This window comes from Choloepus didactylus, chromosome 3 (genome assembly GCF_015220235.1).
Source record: "Choloepus didactylus isolate mChoDid1 chromosome 3, mChoDid1.pri, whole genome shotgun sequence".
NCBI classification, from domain to species: Eukaryota; Metazoa; Chordata; class Mammalia; order Pilosa; family Megalonychidae; genus Choloepus; species Choloepus didactylus.
Window position 1 is genome coordinate 87,693,380 of NC_051309.1, and position 27,625 is coordinate 87,721,004.

The 27,625-nt window shown below is 38.7% G+C and overlaps 1 protein-coding gene across 1 annotated transcript in view; it reads right to left on the reverse strand.

The window, feature by feature from the left end:
- LOC119530328 overlaps window positions 1-27,625 on the reverse strand; it is a 344,232-nt gene that overhangs the window by 175,271 nt on the left and 141,336 nt on the right. The window contains exon 3 of the mRNA XM_037831448.1: window positions 23,232-23,279. Within this exon, the coding sequence (XP_037687376.1) occupies window positions 23,232-23,279 (48 nt within the window). The remainder of the gene's footprint in view (window positions 1-23,231; window positions 23,280-27,625) is intronic.

Consider the following 27,625-nt stretch of genomic DNA (forward strand, 5'->3'; position numbering starts at 1 on the left):
CTAATGCAAAAGGAGGGCAACGGAGAATTGTCTGGTCCCAAGTCCACGCTATGAAGAATATGGAGAGGTGTCTACTATCATCACACTGCTCATTAATTGTCCCATATAAGGTGAATCACCCAGAGGAGAGTGAACTCTTCGAGATGCAGCTGGAAGCCTGCAGAGTCAGGAGGAGCCCAGTAGAGTGGGTCCCCTGCTGTTCTGTCAACAAGCTTCAGGCTTAACTGGGGGCCCAGGGCTCCCTCTGAGAGTTTTATTTTTCTGTCAGCTGTGACTCCCTCTCCTCTCATTAATGCATGTCCTGGGGTCTTCTCTTCAGAAGCTGAGGCAGCATTCTGCAAGACCGTTCTCCTAATTGATAGAGGAGCACTGGGAGGTATACATGCAAGCAGAAGCAAATGTTTACACAGTCCCTTTCCTCACTCCCTCTTCCCAGCAGAACTCACAAGACCCCTGGGGCACAGTTTCCTTGGAATGTACAGTCAATACCAGCAGACTCCTTTGTCTATTATCTGCTGCCTCCATTTTTTATACTCACTGTCTCTCATGGTCTTACCAGAATATTGGACACTCTTTCCACAGGTTAAGATCCTACTGAGGACTTCCATGCAAAAATGCAGAGCACTACAGACCACCTGCAAAATTCACAATTATCTTCCATTGTCGTCTGACCTTGGTCTGATCTCAAAGTAAGAATATGTATGAAAGCAAGGGAACAAATCCGCACTTTATCAATGATAGGACAAAATGCTGAATGTGATTTTCAGTCATATAAATCACTTCCAGTGTTTCCCCATCTGCCCTCACAAATTTTGTAAAAAGGTATACTTTCATAAGATCAATATGTCAGCTTTTAGAGGAAGGGAAATTTAAGGAAAAGGTCTTTTCACACAGCAACTTATTTAGCCAAACCCAATTATTTTCCATTATAATTAAAATAAAGTGATGATTAATAGATTTTCAGTTTCAAGATGGTAGATATTTCCAACTCTCCTCATCTCAAAAATCACCCTAATTCTAAAGTAAATAAGAATCAGAAATAGAAATTCAATCTTTGATCAGTCTAGGAGACAGCTTTAATTCTGAATTGAATCCTAAAATGGTAGAAAGCAATGGAGTAGCAGTCAATTACTTTGCAGAAAAGAGGAAGAATACGTCTACATGCTTGCAAAGGAAGATACTCATCAGAAGCGAACTGGAAATGCCCATGGAATCCAGATAGCCTAGGGCCTAGAGCATCAGGTACTCCTCACCAACCCCTGCAGGAGGCAGGAGGCAGAAAGCATAGTCTTTAGAGAAGCTGAGGGTCCAGACTCAGGGACACCAGGCAGAGGTGAAGCAGGGAGAAGAGGGTGGGCACGTAAATGAACGTCTGCAGACTGAACAGAGAGAACTCCCAGAAAATTGAAGGTAATTTATCTAGAAAAATGGAACCACTCCCCCCGCCCCAAACACACACACATGAAATACTACAGATTCTAACATATGGAGGTTTTCAATGAAAAGGCTATGTTATCCTGAGGGCCCTGCAATGTAGCCCACCAGCTGAAAAGTCCAACCCATAGACAGAGACCTTCCAGTCAGCTTTCTAAAGATTCACTCCTAAACATGAATGGACAGCCCAGGAACACTAGGCGTTTGAGGAGAGTCTGCAATATACAGGTGACACAAGCAAACAAAGAATGAGAAAAGAAAAAGAACTCAGAAGAAACATACAATGCAGGAGAGAAAAAGAAAACATCAAAGACACTCTAATCAGGGGTTCTGAAGCTTTTTGTTTCCCAACATGCCTAAGTGATCTGACACACTCCAAGGCAGAGAGGCCCACTAGTCCCCTTCCCTCTTCCAGAGGGGCATACTGGCATCTGCTGGGGGGAGAGAGAAGTAGGTAGCTTAAATATATACTTTTAAAAATTACACCCATAAATAAAAACATGATGCTATAAAAGTAAATAAAATACAAACAATGAAAATAAATTTGCTTGGTTTAAGGTATTTTTTAAATATTAAAAATATTGCTAAAATTTAAAAATAAAAAATAGTAAAAGGGCAGCAAAAATAGTCAAGGAATTCACTCAGAAACAAAAAGTTAGAGATAGAAAATACGACAGAAAATAAAAGAAAGAGATTCAATCCAACCAGTAGGAGTTCCAGAAAGAGAGAACAGAGAAATCATTGATAAGGAAACTCTCAAAGAAACAATTCAAGGAAATTTACCAGAACTAAAGAACATGAATTTCTTGCTTAAAAGACACAGTCAAATGAACCCATATTGAGGCACAGCACTGTAAAATTTGAGAATATCAGAGATAAAGATCTTAAAGAATTCCAGAAAGGGAAACAGGTCACAGGCAAAGGATCAGGAATAAGAAAAGAATGTCTTCTCAAAAGCAATATTAGAAACTGAAAGTAAGTGGAGGAATATCTTCAAAATTCTGAGAGAAAATTATTTTTAACCAAGGATTCTAGATTTAGCCAAACTATCAATCAAGTGTAAAGATAGCATACTTTTTTTCTAGCATGTGAAGTCTCAGAAAATTTACCTCCCATGCCTCTTCAGGAAGCTACGAGAGGGTGAAGAAATAAACTAAGAAAGAAAAATACATGGAATCCTTGACAAAAGAGAGAGAAGCAAAGTGAATTAGACAAAAGACAGCAGTTGTGCAGCAGGCCTGGAGAGCAATCAACCCAGGGTGGTAAAGGGTGACGGAAGGGTACAGAAGTTATGTTTAAAAACAACAACAACAACAACAACAACAAAACCTGGTAAATTACCTGATAGGTTAGATTATCAGTTTTAAGAAAGACATTTTGATACAGGCATTGGAAGGTATCAAAGACTTGGGCCAGAGGTTCGAAGAAAGTGAAGCAAATAAAAACAGTGAGTGAGGCAATTATTAATTCCAGGACAAACAAAACGATATAACATATAGCAAATATAATCCTAGCTTACTTAATCCTAGCCTAGTAATAAGTAATATATACTTAATAAAAACAATAAAATAATGAATAAGGGTTTAACAAAAAATTATGAAAATAACTATACTGAAAGGATACAGGAGGTAAGGACATTGGTATATGAGAATAAAAATTCTGACAACGAAATAGGAACTCACAGAACAACAGAAAGAGTCTAAGCAGTTAATTGCCTCTGGAGAAAGGCTTTGAGTGAGAGTTGGGGAGAAAGGGACTGCTATTTGTTTTAATGTAAGTCTTTCAGCACTATCTGACTTTTAAACCTATGTGTATATATTAGTGTGATAAATTAAAAATTTAATTTTAGCAAAAATAATAACTGGATGAAATTACAAAAGCAGCTAACCTTATGCCCTTTCTTTTTGCCACTCAACGATTTCCAAAATACACTAGGGAAATTAAAAAAAAAAACTTTCTCCATTAATAGAACTAAGCTATGTATTTGGACTTGACTTATTTTATTTAAAAGATTTGGTTGTAAAGTATTAATTCCTCCCCCTCATCCATCCTTACTACCCACAAATTACCAAAAGGCAAAGCTCTTGGCATCCACCTTTCTTTTTTCATATCATTATTACTCATTCATAATGGTAGGTAATCCAGAATACTGGAAATGTCTTTATGACAGAGGATCACAAAAAACACATGAAACCTCTTACTCCATTCCCATTGCCAAATCAAGAAAGAAATGCTGACATTTGTCTCTAGCTATTAAATGACCCTAAGACTTTTAGCAGTGATATTTGTCATTTTTATCACGCTATCATTAATTAGCATTAATTATAAACTCTGAGGACTATAACAAATAAATCCTGGGAGTTGGCAATTTGCTGGATGTCATGAAGAACATGAAGTTTAGAAAGGTTTCTCCCCAGAGTTTATCAGAATGATAAGGAAATACAAAGGTTAAAATCAGGGGTTCTGAACAGCTTTTCTCCCCATGGCTCAGAAGCTTACTGTCCCCTCCTCTCCTCTAAGAGGGGCATATTAGTATCTCTAATGAGAGAGGAAGAGAAGTAGGTTGTTTAAAAATAATTTTTTAAAAATTACATCCATAAAATAAAAACACGATGCTGTAAAGTTAATCATTAAAAAAACAAGAAAATTCTTTCAGATATCAAAAATATTGCTGAAACTTAAAGATAAGAAACAATAAAAGGACAGCAAGATTAGGTCAAGGAAAGAAAGAACAGAAAGCAGAACAGAAAGGCAAAGAGATGGAAAATAGGACAGAAAACGTAAGAAGGTTAGAGGTTCAATCCAACCCAGATATGGTGCTCCCACAATTTCCCTTCCCTGCTCCAAATCTAAGTAGGAACCCAGCCCATCCCAACCCTGTCTCGCACTCACTCTTCCGTTTACCTCCTTCCAAAATGCACTTGGTTGAGTGCTTTCGCCAGTGATTAAAATAATTATACTAACCAGCATTTATTGACCAACCTTTATTATAACCCAATTATTTTATGAAATAAAACTTCGTATGTCATTTGAGATTCTGTCCATAATATTTAGGTATCTGAGGGATCTAAATGTAAGGAGCAAAGGTTTCAGACTCTCAGTGGTTCACTTCTAGCCTAAGATAAGTCATACCCAATCTCACATGACTTTTTTCACCTGCAATGAGAGCAAATGGATACTCAGATAGGTCTCTGGGCCTCCTTCCTTTATATCCACCTTACCCCTCTAACTTCATTGCTTCAACAGAACAGTTCTGACTTTGTTAGGTCATACTGACTGCCATCGTATGATTTCATTTGAAACACATTTGCAAACCCCTAGACTAGATGGCTGGTAAGGTTCTTTCCAGTTCCAGCCTTCAGGTAGTGCTGGGGAGCAGGCTCCGAGAATTTAACTCCAACACTCCCTTCTCTACCTACACATATCTAGGTCTAATATTTCCACTGTGCTGACTGCATGTTCCATACACACGTGCCTACATTAGAAATAGCTGTCTGGTCCAAATTCCTTAGAATATAACAAGGGACTCTCAACTTGACCTAGTTCGACCTTCCCTTCCTCATCTCACATTCTACTCCCTCTGATTCTTCCCACTCCAACAACACATGCTATTTGCTTTAGTCATTGAAGATGCTGTCACTCCCTAGTCATGCCATGTTCCTTCAGTGCCTCTATGCCTCGGAAGAAGGTGTTTTCTCTACCCAGCATGCCTATCTATAAATGTCTATTTTGAAAACTCATATCCATCTTTTAAGGGTCTGCCCAAATATCATCTCCTCTGTGAAGTCTTTCCAGACTTCTCCAGGCAAGATTAATTATTCTCTTTTCCGTGCTCCCTATATATCTCTTTCCCGCACTGGCTGGTGAGTTCCCAAAGGAGAGAAACACACTTATGTTGTATCTCTAGCATAAAACCTAGCACAAACAAGTTACTTGCTATGGGTTCTGAATGACTCTGTGAACAGAACAGAAGATCAAAGAGGGTGGAGTGCATTTCCTTAGTACAGCCTCTAGCCCAACATCACATGCAAGAAGGAATCTCATATAAGAGCTGTGATGGTAATTGTGACATATACATCTGATGCTCCTACTGACATTCTCTTGGTTACACCTCTGATTTCAGCCATGGCTGGGGTAGACAATTGTATGCAGGCTTAGACTCACTGTATGGTGACCAGCTATCTCCTAAACTCCTAAAGAAGATGCAACAATGGATGTATAACCCTGGAATCCACTGGCCCTACTGCATGTCAAATCATCTGGAAGCCACCAGCCTGACAGAATATTAGAATGGCCTTACTGGCTCAGATATGGTGCCAACTCAGGTCTACAATCTGCAGGTTTTGGGTGCTGTCCTTCAGGATACATTACAAGCATTGAAACTGTGTACCCAAAAGCTGGGAAACAAAGGTTTGTGAACCAAGGAGTGGAAGAGTTGGTTGGAACCCCTCATCGTCTCCCTAAGTGATGCAATTGCTGAATCTGAGTTTCTTGTTTCCATGACTCTAAGCTTTGTTCAGTTAGAGGTCTTAGTTTTCAGGGGCTCTCTAGACCTCAGAGGATTCACTGGGACGCCTCTTGGTGCTTCCATACCCATTGATCACAGAGACCAGGTGTGCCAGTTTGAATGCATTGTGTCCCCCAAAAGCCATTATCTTTGATGTAGTCTTGTGGGGCAGACGTTTTGGTGCTGATTAGATTTGCTTGGAATGTGCCCCACCCAGCTGTGGGTGATAACTCTGATGAGATATTCCCATGGAGGCATGGCCCCACCCATTCAGGGTGGGCCTTGATCAGTGGAGCCATATAAATGAGCTGACTCAAAGAAAAGGAACTCAGTGCAGCTGTGAGTGATGTTTTGAAGAGGAGCTACAGACAAGAGGGACACTTTGAAGAAAGCACAGGAGCTGCAGATGAGAGAGAGTCTGAAGATGGCCATTCAAAGCAGACTCTTGCTCCAGAGAAGCTGAGAGAGGACAAATATCCCAAGTGCAACTAAGAGTGACATTTTTGAGGAACTGCAGCCTAGAGAGGAACATCCTGGGAGAAAGCCATTTTGAAACCAGAACTTTGGAGCAGACGCCAGCCACATGCCTTCCCAGCTAACACAGGTTTTCCGGATGCCATTGGCCATCCTCCAGTGAAGGTACCCAATTACTGATGTGTTACCTTGGACACTTTATGGCCTTAAGACTGTAACTGTGTAGCCAAATAAACCCCCTTTTTATAAAAGCCAATCCATCTCTGGTGTTTTGCATTCTGCAGCATTAGCAAACTAGAACACCAGGCAAGAGCAGGATGTAAGTCAACCAAGCTCAGACCTCTCAGGGATCAAAGTCTTGATTACCCACTGTCACTGACCAACCAACCTGAGAAGTGCTGGTTGAGGGTGAGGAAAGTCTAGAATGGATAACAGAGGAGAGATGATGGATTATCAACTGACACTCAGAATCAACTGCAGCAGGGGAGACTGTAGCTTGTTTACTTAACTCTTCTCTGTTAAATCTTTTCTTAGAGACAGAAGTCAGCCTACCCCCTTGAAGAATTAGTGACAGGATGGATTTAATAGAATGGATCTGAGCAGAACACAGAGTTTGACATAGCAGACACTTCTGGGATAGGAGTGGACAGTTCCACGTAGGCCTTGACTTGCTTCCTGATGGTAGCATCTTGTCTCAAGGACACACCATTGGCCCATTCCCACTCCACCCCAGCAGGGACCTCAATAACACCCCTGTATATTGGCTTTTCTTCCTCTGTCTCTTTCTCCCCACTTCCTCACTCCTACCTTCTAGGATTACTTCCAAATTAAATTACCTTCACCCAAGTCCTTGTCTCAGACTATACTTTTAAAGGAATTCAAGCTAAGACAGTGATCATGTTTGAACTGGAATTTTCAAACCAGTATAACCTTGCATTTCCTCTCTCATGCAGACTAACAACTTGAAGGAAAAAAAACCTTGCTTCCAATCAGTTTACTTCTTTCAAAGCACATTTATGAGTGATAGAGAAAGTAGTTATTATTACTAACTCCCTTTTTATTTAAACAGATAAGGAACCTGAGTCTTGGAGGAGTTAAGCGTCTTGTCCAGTGTCAAAAGGTATGTGAGTGATGGAAACAGATTACTATAGGTATTGACATCTAAGGTAGATATTGTTGGTGCCCCACATATATATCCTTTCTTGGGGTCAGTACATCCATCCCCCACATGCTACAAGTACCACAGCTAAGAGCTCACAGCTGCACCTCTGTCCAGAGGAGTGTCCTCCACGGACATAAATACTTGGGAGGCTGTGTGTTTCTACTCTACAGTTGGCCCACAGTGAATGACTGATATGGTGCTACCAAAGCCCAGCCATGCTGTTACTTATACTCCAAAGTTCCCCATGCTTTCAGGTAGAAGCTAGACTTCCACTGAAATGCACATTGGCTTATCTCCTTTCTCTGCCCTACCCGGTTCCTTCATTTCCTTAAACATCCTTCCCTCAGTAAATGACTCATATATCCCTGTCTCAAGTTCTACTTCTAGGGAACCCAACCTAAGATAAAATTCCTAGTCTAGTAACTGTCCCACTGCAGAATGCATACGTGGCTAAAGAAATGTAGAAGATGCTAGAATATTAGTCCCTTATTTATCAATGGTGGTAAATGATCCAGAATAAACACATTTCCTCTGTCTCGGAAAAAACGTGTAAACTTATTTCCCAGTATATCTTATTGTAATACTACCAAAGAGTATGTCTGAATCAAATAAGGACAAAGATATTATGCTATTTGTATTAATCAGGTTCTCCAGAGAAATAGAACTGACAGGATATATATATGTAAATATTAAGATATTTATTATAGGAATTTGCTCACACAACCGTGGGGACTGGCAAGTCTGAATTCCACAGTGCAGACCTTAATTTGGAAATTCAATGAGGGTGAAGATGAATTCCGCAGGAGAAGCCGGCTGCCTAGAGCAGAGATAGAAATTCTTCTCTCTGACTGCTGAAATTATACATTCTCCCTTTAAAGCCTTCAAGTGATTGGATGAGGATACTTCTCTCATTGCTGAAGGCAATCTCCTTCATTGATTGTAGATGTAATCAGCTGTAGATGCAATCAACTGACTAAGGATTTAGATCCATGAAATACCCTCATGGTAACAATCAGACCAGTGCTTGCTTCACCAAACAACTGGATACCACAACCTAGCCAAGCTGGCACATGAAATTCACCACCACACTGTTAGGTATAAACTTTTAACTACTTCAATTAATATATTTTAGCTGTGTCACATTATACACATTAGAGCATTCTCTAATTACTAAATGTTATAAATCCAATGTGTATAATGAACAAACTCACAGATCTATGTAATTAACATGTCTCATTTTATAGGTATATAAAATGATTCATCAGCTCAGAAATACCTGCTTTCAAATGTTACAGTTATTATCTCCTCAGTTTTCCCCATATATTCTCTTTCTTGAAGTCTAAAATAAGGCAAATTGTATAAATTTTAATTTCCTAAAATTCCAACAAAGACAATCGTTCATTCTATTAGCAATCATCCCTGGGAAGTGATACCTCTACCAGTCAAAGTCTAACTAGAAAATAAGAAGCCACTTTAGCAAAACACAGAAAGTTGATAACACAGGCAACGGAAGAGCTGAGAAGTCACACTGGAGAGCAAGGCTGCCCAGACATTAGCAACAGCAGAAAGCCACTACTACCCCTAGGACAGAGGGATTAAGGAAGGAGACAGAAGCTGGGATCACCTGGAGGAAGTTGGTGCCCTGGTTACTTCCATCTTCCAACCCTCCAATCTCCCCCAAGTGCCTCCCATTGGCTGAATTCTGCCAGAGGCCCACTGCCCGAGGAGCCTGGGAAACAAATCACCCTGCTGTCATTGGAAACTGAGCCAAGGAAGGGCCAGAGAGGCACGTGAAGGCAAACAGACCTGAACTAGCACCTTGCTATTGTACAACTGCAGCAAAGATCTTCCAAAACAATCAAAGGCCCCCCATATGAGAAGCAGCACATAAAGATCATTGCCTGACATACTAACAACACAGCACAAAACAAGGGGGAATCTAGTCTTTGATTTTACAGTTAATGAAATTATAAATCAGAGCCACAGGGAGCCCTTCCTACTCAGATTTGTAGCAGCACTTACATATATTTCAGAAAACCTTCTCACTGGCATCATTAGGAACAGCTTTAGGAACGGTCTAGGCAGCTTTGGAAAAAAGGTGTATTTCCTATCAGTTGGAAGAAAAAATTATACAGTTTTTGTTTTTTTAATGTCACCTAACCACCAAGCCATTCTATAAAATGTAAATATCTGCTGCCTGCCTGCTATGGTAGGCTTATTTAGGGGATTACTGAATTTTAAAAATGTTTTTACATTTTGGGTGAAAAGCATAATGTGAACACTAGGGATTATAATTAATGCTGGCAATAGTAGTTATCATTAAAATAAAAGAAAAAATTGATTCAGGCATGAATCTTTAAAGCAAAAAATTAAGTTTAGCAGAAAAAAATCTACTGTGCAAACTGGAAAGCAAGCACTCATTGGCATAATGATTCCAGTGATGTTTTTAAAACTACTACTTTTTATCTTTTTTTATTTCAAAGGTAACATAATGAGAAACTGAAGTATAAGCAGAAACTGTACTATGAACGATTAGGATTTATACAAAGCAGAAAATACAGAAAAATAGTTTTTAAATGCCATAATCCCACCAATATAAATATTGTTAGCACATTCCTGTTTCAGTCAAATCAATGGTTACAGTCAAATATAAATCCATCCATGCATAAAGACTACATTTATTGAAAGCCCAAAATGGGCTAAGTCCTGTCCTAGACAGTGGGCATCCTCAACTTGACTTCAGAGACCTCAATTTTTCATAGCACAGGGTAGCAACAAAGAGGAGAAGCAGGAAACAAAAAAACGCATTTGCCCTCCCTGCCATATTCCAGAGACACAGGAGTCAGGATCCAAGGAAAAATACCACTGCTTAGGATACCAAATACCATAAATTGTTTGTCTGGATTCTTGACAGAGTTTCCTATCCACAATTGGAATCATAGTTCACAGACTCCATATATAGCCCCTGAAGGGTACACCTACAGGAGTGGGAACTAAAGTTCCCTTTAAGCAGATTTTGCCCACCTTCTTGCTTCAGTGTTACCACCTTATTTTTACAAATGTTTGAATGTGGCAAAATTACTTATGAGCTGTAAAAAGAAAGGTATCCCCCAGCACCTACAATCTGTGCCACACAATTTAGCACTAAATAATTCTATACTGTTGGGTTTTCTATGTGTGTATTGTCCTCAACTCTCATCAAGATTGTAAACTAGATTGCCAAGATAAGGTCTTGTATTTCCCTGTTCTCCAACACTGTCCCCCCACTACAAAGCACCTCATAGCTGCTTAATAAATAACTTTGATATGATTAACTCAGATTGCAAAATAAATATCTAAACTATTGTACTAAAATCTCAAATTACACTTCCGGAGTATATTTCACCTGATATTCTCATGGTTTGCACTGTTCATTCAGGTCAGTGCTCACATAGCAGCTCCTCACACAGGCCTTTGATGATGTAACTCTGTTTCCTGTTTCTTCACAGTACTTATGGCCACTACTCAATGTAGCCATGTCTTTGCGTGGACTCCACGAAGAAAAAGTCCTCATCTTTCTTATTCACTGCCATATTCCCAGTGCCCAGAATATAACCTGGCACATTGTGGACCCAAACAATATGTGAATGAATGAACTTTGTACCTAGGCATGGCAAATTATATATAAAAACATAAAAACAAGCAATCGGAGTGGCAAAGAAAATAACACTAGTACTTTTTTTTTTTTTTGGAACTATAATCAAAGACAAATTTTATATATGAGAGCCAAGTAAATTTGTCTGCATTAATCAACAGTTGCAAAAAGTTCTTATGATTCAAATGTATAAAGTAAACCATCCACCCTCTCTAAAGGTAAACATCCCTGAGAGTTTGGGGCATAGTCTGGAAAATTCCCCTTATGTGCAGACAAACATAATAGATCATTATTAGTAAGTAAAAAGTTGTGAACATGTAGCCCTTTTAAAATATAATCCTATGTAAATTTAATTTTTTTGTGAATGCTAAGGATCCTGAGAACAGTATGAATTATTTTTTATTAATATTTACATTTTTAAATAACTACTCTTTGGGTCTCAATTTCCTTATCTATAAAATGGAGATAAATAATGCCTAACTCCTAAGATTGGTTTTTACACAATACAAATGATAAAATATATCTAAAGTGCTTGGCACAGTGTTTGGGCATAGAAAAACAATATAGGTGGTGGATAAAAGAGAACTTCAGGGACCAGTGAAAACCCAGCAGGAGGACCCGTCACACACAGCAGAGTACCAAAGAAGCTGCTTGGTGGGATGACACTTGAGATGAGATCAGTCAAATCTAGCGAATGGAAATTGAAGGTCATCCTAGGCTGAAGGAAGAGCATTTTCCTTGTAAAGGGTGAAAAAGTTATTTTAACAATAGGCAGCCTTCAAAAGAGAGACTGCTTTTGTGGTAAACATCTTGAAGGGCTGCTTTGCAAGAGGAAAGTGAAACCACAAGGCCATTGTCTGCAAGGAGACCTCAAAATAAGACAGCAATTAACTGATGTGTATGGCATATGAACCCCAAAACTGTGATTGGGTAAGAACAGAGAAGAGATGGGATAGGAGAGGGGAAAATCGAGAATTTGGCACCATGGTGAGAAATCTATTCATAATGAGTTGAGCCTGGAATCAAGCTCCATTTTACATACAAACACAAAGAATATCTGCATACTAGGATTACGCATTCAACTTTCCAGAAAGGAAACTATCATATGAATCGTGTAGAGATTGTATTTTGGTTGTCTGGCATTTCCCAATTAGTTGGTCTCTGTATTAGTTTCTGATAGCTGCTATAACAAATCACCAAAACCTTAGTGGCCCACAGCAATACAAATTATCTAACAGTTCTGGAGGTCAGAAGTTTGCATTTGGTCAGCAGAACTGCACTCCCTCTGGAGGTTTGGGGGGAGAATCCTTCCCTTTCCCAGCTTTTAGAGGTCACCCACATTTTGGGCTCATGGTCCCATCACTCCAACCTCTGCTTCCTTTATCACTTCTCTGACTCTGACACTCTGCCTCCGTCTTATGAGGATCCTAATTACACTGGGACCACCCAGGTAATTCAAGATAATCTACCCATCACCAAATCCTTAATTTAATCACATTTGCAAAGTCTCTTTTGCCATGGAAGGAAACATATACTCTAGGGATTCAGAGCATGGATATCTTTTGGGGAGTCCATTCTGGTGCTTACCACAGTCACCATTTGGGGAAATCATGGCACTGCCTATTACTTTGCTCATGGTGTTTAAGTGGCTAATTATAAAACACCTGTGTCAGGCTGCATTAGTCACAGACCCATTCTTAATGATTCTACAAAGAGGTGAAAATATCTGATGGCTTCATGTCTTCTGGTATAATCCTGCCCAAGAGTTTATATAAAGAAATATTCATTATTTCATTAAATTTACATTCCTTTTATTTCTTATGGTACACTTAGAGCATTTTTTAAAAATTATGAGTAACTAGTTATATTATTCCTAAAGATAACAAAGGGGCCATTAAAAAATGTTGGTTGAATATTTACTGTCAAAAGGGGCTGCTGGGTCTGATAGGGCTAAGAACCACTGAATTAAAATGGTTATTTCTAGTTAATTGTTATTTTTATTGAACTAAGTGCTGCTGGAAAATCTAACATATGTATTTTAACTCTGGTTATAGCAGTAGCAATAGGTCTGAAATTGAAAATAAATATTGCAGAGGAAACGTGCAATAATGTGGACAGGTGCTCTTACAATGTACTGCTAGTTTAACTGAACTTCTTTCTTACTTCCCAGGGCATTGCTTCTCAGAGAGTGCCGTGTTCTTAGCCAGCCCTTCAGCTTGTTACTCTCTGCTTCCAGCCCTGCAGGCATGGAGAAACTGACCACTAATGCAGATCTTGGAGAGTAGCTCAGGATCACAGACAACAGAGCTCTACAATTTCATGAAGCATCACAAAAGGGAAAATGTGGCGCCACTGATGAAAGCTCTTACATTAAAGCATAACGGCAGATAAGGGAGGCAGGATGGCCAGGAGTAAAAGGGGAAGGCAGTGAAAGGCCAGGAGGACAGGAAAACTTAGAATGGGAAGAGAGGGCCATGAAAATGGGAAGGAGAACACATCGGGCTCTTCTGGATTTCAATGAACACCTTAGTCTATCTCTGTTAAGATACCAATGTGTAGGAAAGGGACAGGTGAAGAACACACAGTAAGAAGGCCAGAAAGCAGACTAGAGTGATCCTCAGACATCCCAGAGACTGGAATATCATTTCAATACAGACCTAGTGCTGAGTCATGTGGGTTCCTTTCTGCTGCAACTTCCCTTGCTCTCCGTTCTGGGCTCCAGCTTCATAGTGAAATAGTATTTTCCTCGGTTGAGCTGGACTCGACCAACAACAGTTATTTATTCATTGTCTCGGTCTCTTTTTGGGTTTCTTTCTCTCTGTCTCTGTGTATATGTATTCCCTGCTTCTCTTTCTCACTTTCTCTCCTAACATTGGATTGGACAGAAAGCACCTAATGTAAGAAAACAATAGACAATGCCTTTCCACCAAACTAATTCAGCTCCCAGGCAGGTCTATGACTTCTCTGAGGTCATGAGCCTATCCCTGATTCAGGAGGTACCTCCAGGATAGTGGGATCACATGATAATCTAACTGCGGGCTGACTCATCCCAGTAGTACGAGGTAGCATAGTTCAGCAGACATGAGCAATTTCTGGAATAAGCTGCCTGGGTCCTGGCTCTGTCAGTTATTAGCTGTAACTAAGTTACTCATTGTCATTTAGCCTTCATTTTCTAAGTGGTAAAATAGAGACAAAAGTGAGTAAAAATAGGACTTATCTCATGGAGTTATTCTGAATGTTAAGTGTGTTAAATAAAAAAAAAAGCATAAAAAGTGCTTGGCACCATACCTGGAATTGAGTAAGTACTCCTAAATGCTGACCAAATTTCAGTCTATTTGTTCTTTTGTGTGTGTGTGTGTGTGTGTGTGTGTGTGTGTGTGTGATTTATTAAAATATTATGATGACTGAGTTTTTCCACGCCACCTTAAGTTTTGCACCTGCCTCACTCCCTTCATGCTCCTCAGGCCTCATCCTGGATTTGGCCCTGCCACAGTGTCCTCTGGTTGTGGCTGTGATGCTGTGGTTCTGGAGCCATCAGCCGAGGCAGCAGCCTCCCAGATTCCTAGCATTGGCTTCTGAATATTAAGATTTTCCTCGCTACTCTTTCTCGTTTTTGTGAATATCTTATTTCTCTCTCCTATTCTATCCCTTTGTTGTTTTGTGATTGGGTTAGTGATGTCTGAGAATGTTTTGTGTTTGAAAGATTCATATTTGGAAAAATGTCTGGACCTAGACTAACGTCATCATGTAGGAAGCCAGCCCATTCGCATCTTAGACCCCCATGTTTAGTTTCATTTTAAAGGAAATGATCCTTAGCTTAAAAAAGTGCAGAACTGCCACTCAGTAAGTCCAAGGGCTGATAAGGAATGCAAGGCTGTACTAAACAGAAGTCTTCAAGATCATAATACATTGGAGGAAAATAAGTTTAAGCCAAAATTAGGTGGAAATAATATCAGTTTAAATTAATTCTTTGTTGAAACCTAAAATCGTTGCTAAGAAAACTTTAACCCTAATTGAAGAATTTGCTAAATAAGATGTGTTTGCAAGACAGGCCGAGATTGATCTGAGCTACAACTTCTGTATAATGGCTTAAGACTCCTCAAAGAAAAAAGTAGCATAATACCCCACAGACCAGAGGTCACAAACTCAAATGTGCATAGCAGTCAGAAAAGTAGTAAAAGATGTGAGTTTGAGGGAGCCAGGAAGACAATGGGGAAAAGTGAGAACTACAATGAACTGGAGGTACCTTGCCCTGTTTACAGAAGGCGAGGGCCCCCCAACTACATTTGATTGTTGTCATTTGGAAATCCATGTTCCAGATATTCCAACTTTTCAGGACAAGCCAGAAATCCAGATATTTAGGTTAAAACTCCCAAGTTTGTAAATATTATCTCAGTATTTTAAAAGAAATCATTCCAGGGGGCAAAACAAAACATAACCAGACTGTGAATTTGAAATCTTGGCAAAGAAAATCATCCTCGTTATAAGAAAGGGGGGAGAAGAATTATACTTTCATTATTTCCTTCTGAAATTCTACCTAGAGCATTTCTGAGGCATGGAAGATTTTTAATGTGTGCTAACCAAAACATCTTTGTTTTGGTTAATGTAAAATAAAAGACCATTCGGAGAAAACTGTGGGTACAAAATCAAAGTTTGAGTTTTTTCAGAGCATCCTAACATTGTGGTATCCTGACCTACTTTTCTGAGTTAAATGTCATGAATCTTTCACAGCGTGTATTCCCTTCAGTTATGAGAAAAAAACTGCATTGCATTTGGGCTGCTTTACAGAGCCTTTGTGATATTTCTCACCAATCCTTCATCGAGTCCTCACTGCCTATTAGGTTTAAGTTCACCAGTTCTCCATGTAGAGTGATTGTCATTCAGAGCCACTGGGTTTAACACCTAGGCTAGAAAAACATAAGAGAGGACCAGCTCAAAGAGACTAGCTCGAAACTCAGAGAACCATAAGGGAATTGTGCAGTGACCGTGTTTAATATTTAACAAGGAGAGCTGTACTCTGAGGCATTATTATTTTTCCTTTGCTCCAGAAGTACATGGCAGATGCTCTGAGCAATCTAACTAAAGCCTCATGTCCCACAGGATTTATAAGAATGTATCTGCTCTTTGATGAGAGAGGTTCTTAAAATCATTGGCCTACACCATCCTTCACCAGCCCCAGACTCCTCAGAGTTTGAGATGCTAGGCTGTAACTAAGCGAAGCTCATCATATGTTCTCCTAGCTTTGGAATGTCTCAAGGTATTGGAAAATTAAGGGGGAGAAGACAGGAATGAAGGAGACTCTTGACCTGAACCACAAGGGGAATGAGACATAGAGGGAATATAAGCCTTGGTAAGACTTTGTTGTAGTTTGCTCTACAACAAAGCAAAGGAAAAGAAAGGGGATAAGATGAAAAGTGAAATGAGTCCAATTCCCATTTAACAAAAGTCATCACATTAAAAATCCATAATACCCTCCCAAAGCCTCAGCCCAAGGCTCGTATTTTCCAAACCCTATTCAATATACCACATTTTCCAAATACTATTCAATATAACACAAGTTCAGTAGGAATAAAAGCCCTGGACAGCCAGTCCCCTAGAGCTCACTGCAATAGAATTTGACCTACATTGCTCATACAACCAGTTTGTCCTTCTGGGTCTTTTTACGGCTAAAATTCAGAGAGGGGAGGAAGATAAGAAGTCCTCCAAAAACTCTCTATTTAGAAAACTGAAACAGTATTTTTTTTTACTAACTAAAATATAAAAATGCTAATTTAGATCTTTTTTTTTCCTAGAAAAAAAATAGTAGGCTCTTCTAGAATCAATATTGTTGTGAGTCTGTAGAGATGATCTCCATCTCTTTTATATTCATCTTGATCCTGGCTGCATCTTATAGAAAGCCACTGGCATCTTTCACAGTCCCTGAAAAGTAATATGGACTGAAAATAATATGGATTCTGCTTTAAGGAGTCTGTTGATTTCCTTTCTGTCTTTTGTGAGGACCTTCAAGGGGAATTGTCCCTACCAGAAAGTGACTCTTAATTTCCCTTAAGCTAGATTCAGTGTTCATACCCTCACAGGGATGTAAAAGTCCAAATCATCTTTCTGATGCCAGTAGGAACTGTATGAAAAGACAGGAATTTAATTCTGGGGTGCTACAAACTCATCCTCTGGTTTCTACTTCTTAAGTTACCCAAATCTAGCTGCTACATTAAAAAAAAACTTCTCTATACTATTGTTATATAGTTTCTCTCCTTCCTTACGTTCCTCAAGTGAAGTGTAGATAATTCTTGGGGGTTCTAGAGGTTGAATATAGAAAATACTTGGCCAAGAACAAAAAGGTTAAGTAGGAAAACCTACAAGTTGGAGAAGATACTTGAGGAAAATATAGCTGAGGCTGTGAGTCACTTGTGGGAAGAAAATGATAAAGAAAAGTGGAATAGAGGGATTAGAAGGGTGAAAGAATATTGCCAATGGGAAGAAGGAAAAAAATAGAATTAGAAAATGAAACTAATACCACAGAAAATGTTCAAGAGCAGGAAAACCTAAAAGCTGCTTCTTGAGTGACCTGAAATGAGCATCAGGTGCCAACACAATCCATGGCACAGTTTGTTCAGCTGGAAAGTGGGTGTTTTTCAAATGTACGTGTCTGCATTTATGAAGCACCTCCTGTGCACAGCGCCCTAAGTGCTCAATGTAACAGAGAAGCAGGGAGGGGAACAATACAAATCCTAATAAAACACCATTTCTGTTTGGAAGGAAGCTTACAGTTCAGAGGGAAAGATGGACATCTCACCGAAGCAGGTTGACAGGAATGTGAGTGGGAGGAAGAAATGACGAGTCGTGGGCTGAAAACAAGAGTGCCGGCCTCGGTGCTCCAAATGCGAGTGCTGGTTCTCTACCAACTATATACATCTGTGACCCTGGCTTATCTAACCACTTAATGTTTCCTTTGGAATTGGTGTTAGAGGTAAACAAATTATTGAGGGGCAAAGATAAGATCTTTCTACCAACCAAAAATTTATCCTCTGCTTGCTAATGCCAGAAATTCCACCCCTGCAACTCAGTTTCATTAGCTTCTGTCACCTGTTAAAATGCGAATACCCTTAGGAGAGATCAGACTTTATATAATTCAAGTGTAACTTGTGGTGAATGTATCTATCAGATCTGAGAAAATGGCTTTGATTGGAGAAAGAATGTCATAAACTCAAGATCACTGAATACCAGAGAAATGGTTATGGAAGGGCTGAGAATATTTAAAACATTCTATTAACTACAGGCTTTGGCAAATCAGTTTTCCTTCTGATTAAGATGGAATGAAAACAGAGCAACCACTGAACGTTTACAAAGTAACTGGAACATTAATTGTACGTTAATAATATTGTTATTAATCTTAAAAAGAGACTTGGGAAGCAGGAAGTGGGTTTTGTGGGAAGGAAATAAAAGGGTCTTCTATTTTTTTCAGCCTAGCTCACTGAAGTTCTATGGTGGGGTCACAGTATTCATTTGCCAGTTATGGTCTCTTGTGCATTTATTTTCCTTGGATTCTCTGAAGCAAGGGGGCAATGATAGGTTGTGGGTATCTCCATGTCTTGCAGAAGATATTCCATCATAATCTCACCTCAATTTTAACCAGAACTTCTAAAAAGGCTAACAAGACCTAGTATGGACCTATGACCTTGGGTTTCTCTTATCCAGATCCTACATGCAACCACTACCTGCTGGTTCCCAAAGCCAGCTTCCCCTTAATGCTCTGGCCAAAGCAGCACAAACACAAAGCCCTTCCCTTAGTCCCTTAGACAGTTGGCACTTTTCAACAAAAAGGAATAAACATAGAGGGGGTATGCTGGTTAGAATCTATTATGTACCCCACAAAAGCCATATTCTTTTAACTCAGTCTTGTGCATATAGATTATTGTGGGTGGGACCTTTTGATTAGATCGTTTCCATGGCGATATGACCCACCCAATTGAGGGTGGGTTCTTTAATTAGATTATTTCCATGGGGATGTGGCCCCACCCATTCAAGGTAGGCCTTAATTAGTTTACTGGCATTCTCTATGAGAGGATAAAAGGCAGAGACATTTTGGAGAGAGCTCAGAGACAGAAATGCCCCAGGAGGAACCAGCAAGGACACACAGAAGCCCAGAAACACTTAGAGAGGAAATGCCCAGAGCCAACACAGACACAGAGGCTTGCAGATGCAGACAGAAAGATGTTTAGAGATGCTAAGCTAAGAGATGAAACCCAGAGTTTGCCCTGGAGAAGCTAAGTGAGAACCCACAGATGCTTAAAGAGAAGGCCACTGGAATAAGAAGCTGAAAGTAATGCAACCTGGAAGCAAAGGACCAGCAGACTCCAGCTACATGCCTTTCCAGCTGACAGAGGTGTTCGGAAGCCATCAGCCTTTCTTCAGTGAAATTATCCTCTTGTTGATGCCTTAGTTTGGACACGTTTATGGCCTTAGAACTGTATAGTTATGAACCATTGTAAAAGCCAATTCATTTCTGGTATTTTGCATTCTGGCAGCCTTAGCAATCCAAAATGGGGGAAAGCAGAAAAACAATCTGATTTATACAGTAGAGATTTCTGATCCTACAGCAGTCAGCTACTTCCAGGGCTTTAAGGCCATAACCACTTTACCGCTTTAACCCATCTCCTGTACTATATCAGCCGGGATAGAGCAAAAGAGCCAATATAGTATCACAAGCAGCTCCTAGCTTCTCCCACTGATTTCCTCTGTCTGGTCTGAGACTTGCATCTTCCACAGTTAATGAATGACTTGTCCTTCAGAAAAGGCAGTGCCCTCCCTTCACACCTCCCTACCCCAAAACAGTCTCTTTTGGATAAAAGTCATCTCCATAATGGGCCCAATAGATATTTTAATCACATGATAGTATTACAACTATATCACAAGACACATGCATACTCATACACACACACACACACATACACCTGTCAACTCAATGAGGAAAAAAGAGAAAGGGAGAATGAGCAGCTGTGTTGTTGCATTATACTTCCCTACTAGATTGTTAGAAATGGTCTTGAAGGTGGGTCCTTCTGTCAATGTCTTTATATCAAAGTCTTTGTTAGTTTATTAGTATTTATATCACACCTGACACCTAGCACAAGCACAGTGTCTGGTGCAATTAGGTATCCATTAATTAATTGCTGAGTTAAAAAATGAATTAATAAATTCAATGAGTTCTCCCACTGCTTAAAATCTGAAGTGAAAGAATAGCTCAGTGAGTGCTCTGATGCAGCCCCTGATAAATTCTGATTTTAAGGACACATCAATAAAGCCTCCAGTGATCAAGCTCCAGCAGTAAATTCTCTCTGCTGTTCAATAGAAACTTTAAATATGCTGCTAAATTAAATCTAGTAAGCCCAACCAGAGACTCCCGGTGCTAAGCCCCATAACAGAAAAAAAAAAAAAAAAAAAAAAAAGGAATCTAGGAAGTTTCTATTCCCTGTAAATGCTGTAAATGCCCGGCTATCCCAGAATTTAAATCAGCCAATCAGCTGATTCCTATTCTTATACCTGCTAACTTCCTCGTTGCTAAGCAACCCTTGCATTCACCAATGAATATGTCCTACCAATGTACTCCCTTAATCTGTCTATAAAAACTCAGGGCTCTCTTTGTTCAGTGGAATTTCTCTCTTCCTCATGGCAATTGGAATCTCCCCAATTCATGAACTGATTTAATAAAACTCTCTGAGCTCTAACCTAATTCTGCTCAAGTTTTCATTTAACAATGCTAAATTGGAGAGACAGTAATCAAGTAAACAAACAATCCACTGGGGATGGGAGCACACCAAGCCAAAAACAATTCTTTCAAAACTGCATATACATTCACCAAGGTTAGACTAAGTTCCCATACTCAACCCAAGAAAAATGTCATCTTTAGCAAGACCCAGTATTTATTGAGCACCTGCTCAATATATGTGTCAGTAAGTATGATAGGTGTATCATTTTTATTGTTTTATTTAATCTTTACAACAATCCTACAAGAACGATCATCCATGTTTTGCATATTTTATAAGTAAGGCTCAAAGAAATGTTTTTGTCCACAGTCACTTGTCCAAGAGGCTAAGTGCATGGACTTGGGAGTCAGACTGCCTAGGTTTCAATTCTGACCCTGCATCTTCCTAGCTGTGTGACTTTGAGCCAACACAGCTTAAGGTATCTATGCCTCATTTTCCTCATCTGCCAGACAAAGCTCATAATTGTACCAGTTTTAAGCTATTGTCGTGCAGCTCCAAATTCACCTTCCTATACCCTTCTTTGTGATCCTGGGGCTAAGATACTTGCAACCAGGTTTCTACTTTGTCAACTGACTTCATGTTATCTCTGTCAACAGGGGGCACTAGAGGGAGGCTGCAGGGCTGGGCAATGAGCTCCTGCCATCAGTTTCCTCTGAGCCTCACCTCGACAGCACCACTTCTCCTTTCAGATGAATCGGATTTGCGGTTTTTCCAGTACTTGCAGAACCAGTCTTACTGTGCACCCCTCATAGACACCACACCCTGTGGGGTCCTTACCCTAAGAATCTAAAAACTTTAAATAATCCCAACTTTTCCCTTTGTTCCCCAGCCCTGGGGATGGTAGCTGCTTCCTGGAATTGCCACCTTACATTAGAGCTCTCTTTCTACCTTTTCGGTTGCCTAGTTAACAACTTTACAACTGGTTAACATTCTTCATATTAAATTCTCTCTGTATAAACAATCGGCATTGTTTTGTTCTCTTGATGAGCCAGGAGGGATGCAATAACACCTGCATCATAGGGTTGTTGAGAGTTTAAATGAGTTAATCCTCATAAAGTAATTGTAACTATACCTGGAGCATAAGGTTTGCTATATCAATTGTTAGCTACTATTACCTGTTAAGTGTTAAAGCTGGGTTGGAACTCAGAGCTGTCCCTGATCTTCCCAACCAACATGATGTTTCTGTAAGAAAAAAAGCTACAGAGACACTGGGTTCAGTGCTTTCACATGCATTACCTTGTTTAATTTTCTTAAGCACCTCTTAGATGCTTTGCATGCTTGCAGTGATTTTTTTCTCCAGGAATTGACATCAAAAATGTATTCTGAGTTAATATATCCATTATCCTGAAAGGTCAGATAAGTACTCCAAATATGCAAACATCTACATCAGAAGAATAATTTTTTAACATGAACTTCTCCAAACCCTAATAAATCTATTTGTATCATTGACATATCATTTACACACACATACACACTTACCACCAGAAATGAATATAATTTAAATATATATAATTATGTATATGTGAGTGTATACCTGAGAATTAACATTCTGGAATTTCAAATATTGTTATGTATTTCTAAACTACCCAGGAAATAGTGTAGATTTTTAAAAATTATTTAAGTGCCTATTTGTACTAGGCACTGGGATATTAAGTGCCTTCACATATATCATCTCATTTTATCCTCAAACTGCAGTACTCTAGTGAGGATGATCATCGTCTTTGTACAGACAAGCCCAAGTGAAGAACCAGGAATTGAAAGCAATTCTTTCTGACTCATAGAGTTAATGCTTTAACCAACTGACCACAATTCATAGGCAAAGGTCATTCTTTGCAGAAGATACTGAGACAATAAAGTTTAGTAAAAATACAAATAGAGTTAGGAACAAATTCCTTCCCTGTGAAGGATTCCTAATAAAAGAGCAGAATCCAGTAGAGACTGTTCTGACCTTGCTTTCAGGTCACTTGTAAGCCATGGGGAAATACTCAGGTCCTGTCACTAGCGTTAAAAAATATCTCTCAAATTCCATTGCAGTTCAAGAATGTCTCTCCAATGACAATTTTGCCATTATGGTGGCAAAGCAAAGGAAAATGTTAAAAAAATCTTGTTTCTGGTAGTATCCTTGTCTTCCAAAGACAAGTCATTCTCTTCAGAAAAAAAAAAAAAAAAAAAAAAAACCCACCAAAATATAATTATTTTTAAAAGGAACAGTGCAGAGGGGAAATGAAACAAAACAAAACAAACAAACAAAAAACATACCTTTTGCTTGGTGCTTGATTTCAGGCCAACCCGGGAGTGACTTTTGGACTAGAGGAAAAATGAGAAAGAAATCTATGAAGAACATGGCATAGCAGTAGGACTTATTCTAAAGTCTTTCCTCTAGTGGCTTAAGTTTTAAGTTAAAATCCTTTCCCCTGCCTAACTTCCCTTCACAAACTCTAGACATCTAAGAATTGAAGTGCAGCATAAGCTCCAGTGTTGAGTTTTACAGACTGAATGGAAAACTGTTTTAGTCTGGGAGCTGTGACGACAAAGCCGCTCCTCCACTTTGTCAAGGCTTTGCTCATGTTTACCGATTCAGCATCTTCCTTAGAGGCCACCAGCAGAAACCAAAAATTGCAACACATAATAAAATATTTCCAGCTATAATAAATAAGTCAATGGGAAAAAAAGGGAAAATGAACAAAAGAAGAGGCAAGGAAGAAAGAAGAGAAGGAGAGGAGGGAGACAAATGCCCTATAGATTAGAAAAAGAAAACAGGGGCAGAGTTAAGAAAGAAGCATGTGTGTGGCATATTTTCAAGTGCATTTCTGTAGAGCAGATTTTAATCTCTGCTAATTTAAATAAATTTTCATTATTTAATGAGCCCTCAAAAACATTTGTTTTTATATAGGGTTCCTTTTTCCTGGTTTGTTTATGATTATCTGACCTATTAGGAAAGGTAAAGCAGGTATTTTGGTATAAGAAAATTATTATGATTTTTCTCCCAATGGGAAAAAAGCAAATGTCAGGTTTCATCATTCAGATAGTGAATCTATTTGGCTTTAAGTACCATGAACCAAGTGATCTATCATGAATCAAAGGTAACTCTAAGACAATTACTACAATATTGCTAGAAATTGTCTCCCTAAGTCAACAGTCATCAAACTTTTTGGTCTTAGGATCCCTTTATATTCTTAAAAATTATTGATGCCCCAAACAGCTTTTGTTTATGTGGGTTATATCTACCTATTCTCACTGTATTAGAAATTGGAAATGAGAAATTTTTAAAATATGTATTTATTAATTCATTATAAAATAACAATAATAAACCCATTACCTGTTAACATAAGTGTATGTATTTTATGTATACCCCAAAACAAAAACTTCCGTGAGAAGATGGCATTGTTTTACATTTTTTAATTCAATTTTATTGAGATATAATCACATACCATACAATCATCCATGGTGTACAATCAGTTATTCACAGTACCATCATATACTTGTGCATTCATCACTCCATTCTATTTTTTGAACATTTTCCTTGTACCAGAAAAAGTAAAAATAAGAATAGAAAAATAAAAGTAAAAAGAACACCCAAATCATCCCTCCCATCCTAGTGATAGAATAATGGATATATTAACTCAGAATACTTTTTTGATGTCAATTCCTGGAGAAAAATATACTGCAAGTATGCAAAGCATCTAAGAGGTGCTTAAGAAGATTAAGTGAGGTAATGTATGTGAAAGCACTGAGCCTAGTGCCTCGGTAGCTTTTTTATTACAGAAATGTCATTTTGACTGGGAAGATTAGAGACAGCTCTGAGTTCCAACCCAGTTTTAACACTTAATAGATAATAGTAGCTAACATTGATACAGCAAACCCTATGCTCCAGGTATAGTTACAATTACTTTACAAGAATTAACTCATTTAAACTCTCAACAGCCCTATGATGCAGGTGTTATTGTATCCCTCCTGGCTCACTTATTCACATAGTGCTTTGAGATCCATCTAGACTCTGACAAATCATCACCAACAAGCTGAGAATCTGAAAATTGGAACTCCAACAGAACCTACTCCTGAATTGCCCAGGACTTACATTCTGAGGAAAAATGGCTGATTCAGTGCTTCTAAAACTATAGAGTGCATAAAGATCTTTTAGGAGGCTGATAACCATGCAATTTCCCAGCTCCAACTCCAGAAATTCTGAGGAGGTCTGGGGGGGCTCCCACGAATGTGGGTTTCTAACAACACCCCAGGGGATTCAAATATATGTGACCTACAAACTACAATTTGAGGACCACTGGCCTGCCAAGATGGTGGTTACTTGGGATAAGTAGAAAAATGAGGGAAAATGCTGCTAGTTCTTCCTTTATTTCTCTTTGAAGAATGTGAATAAATGGACCTCTTTTCCCTTTCCCTTTTAAGCACCCAGTGTTAAAATTCTTAATTTGATTGAACTATGTAGGTGAGCCAAGAGAAGGAAAACAGACTGAATATCAGTAAATTATTCAACCTAGTCCAAAGTAGATCTGCAAACTTAAAACCTCCAGATTATTCCTATGCCAGATAAACCCTGAAACCCAGAGATTTCTCCGAGAACATCAACCAGTTGCCTTCCCCTACCCCATAACGTCGACACCCATTTTCAACATGAAGTTAGAATCGTCATTGCTCAAATATCCCTGAAGATTGAGAGAATGATCAAATGAGAAGGAGGAGCTGTAACAGAGAAAACAGGATTTAACAAATGATTGTGACTACTGAGTCATTATGTAGATACTTCTTCTTGCTCTAATGTATTAGAACAGATAGGAGGAAATCCCTGAAATTGTGGAACTGTAATACATACCATACTTTGAAATTTGCTTTATAACTATTTGTTAAACTGTATTTTGAAATTTATCACTCATGTGCATATATGATATATTTCACAATAAAAAATGTTTTTAAAAAAAGTAGATCTGCAATAGTCCTTTAGCCTTTCCAATTTAAAAACATAAGCACACAAATTCTGTCTATTTATATTTTTAGAAATTTAGTTGGGCTTTTACACCAATTTAAACAGCATAAATATCCCTGGGCATGGTCTTTGTAAATAGCTCCAAGTTTCCATAATGATAGCAAATATGATTTAAAGGACAAGATTTCCATTTATAAAGGGAAAAAAGCACTAATCCAATAATAGAGAAATATCATTTTCATTTGGCATTAAATGACTTCTTGTGTCTTTTCTGGTAAATATCTTATCTAGTTGGAAAGGTGAACAGGATGGTTAAAAATATCACCAGCATGTCATGATACGCAGTAGGTACCCAATTTACAAACTGGTGGCCTTCTAAAAATTTATTTCTTAAGGATTAGATGTTAAGGACTTGCAACGTATTTTCCCCATAGACACAATTTATAGGCTACACCATAAAGGCCTACTTAAGCACTAATATAACTGAAATGCTATGTAATTACAATAAAAGTATTATACTATCACAATACTAGTAATTAAACAAAGAAGAAAAATAATAAAATTCAATTAAGAAACTTTTGCTCTTTCCATATATCTTTAGAAATAGTGTGAAACAAAAAAAAACATATTCAATTAGAAGAGGAAGGGGACTAAAGTAGAAATTCTGAAGGGGCCTTTTTAGAAATTTCAAGACATGACATTTACTGCTAATGTGTCTGATTTCACTCCTCCCTTCTCAAGGAGATGGTTTTCCTTTTTTTTTTTCTATTCAAGTGAATCACCAGCATGACTCTGATATTTAGCAGCCATGATTAGGTTTGAAATGTTATGTGATGAAGAGTAGCAGGAGAACAAAGAAGGTTGCTAAGCAACAAAGATAGGGGACTTTCACCCTGGCCCTACTGTCACCCGTGACCCAGCTTGGAGGTGGGAGATCATCAAATGAAAAAAAAAAACAAAACTCATTTTCCTCAAACAATTCAGAAAAATTAGAAAAGAGAGAAAAGATGGGGCTAAGAATAAACTTAAAGAATAAACTAAAATAAAATTAAACAACATCAAAAACTCACATTTTTGAGCACTTCCTATGTGTTCACACTACCTCATCCAACTTACATACACTGTTTTACATGATCCTCATAATGTGCCTGAGAGGTAGGTGTGACTGTATTTTTATCTCAATTTTATAGTTGGGAAGACTGAGACATAGACAACAAAATAATTTGCTCAAAGACATACAGCTAAGTGGTAGAACCAATCTTTGAATGATAAAACCAGTCTGTCTGATTCCAAAACTAATGGCCTTTAAACACTACACTATTTATATAAGAAAAATTGCCCAAGGAAGAACTAGCTGTCTAGAGCAGCAAAAATCAGAGAACAAACAAAAACCATGTTGCATGAATAATTGCTTCAAGAGGAAGAAAGGAGGTAGCAAAGAAGAGGTAATAGGTCAGAAACTGACGCAAGTCAGACTTGAGCTGGCATCAGTGACCGAGGACCCTGATATATAAAATAAAATGTCCGCCTGTACTGGGCATAGCTAGGAGGGACCCTTTCCCAGAAAAGATTTTCCAGAAAACAAAAGCAATTGATCTGCAGAGGCATTCCAAGACAATGGAACAATGGTAGCACCCTACAGAACTGCAGGTAAGCAACACCTGGTTCTAAACCAGTTTTGGTCCAGGAGAGATAGCTTATCAGATTGGAC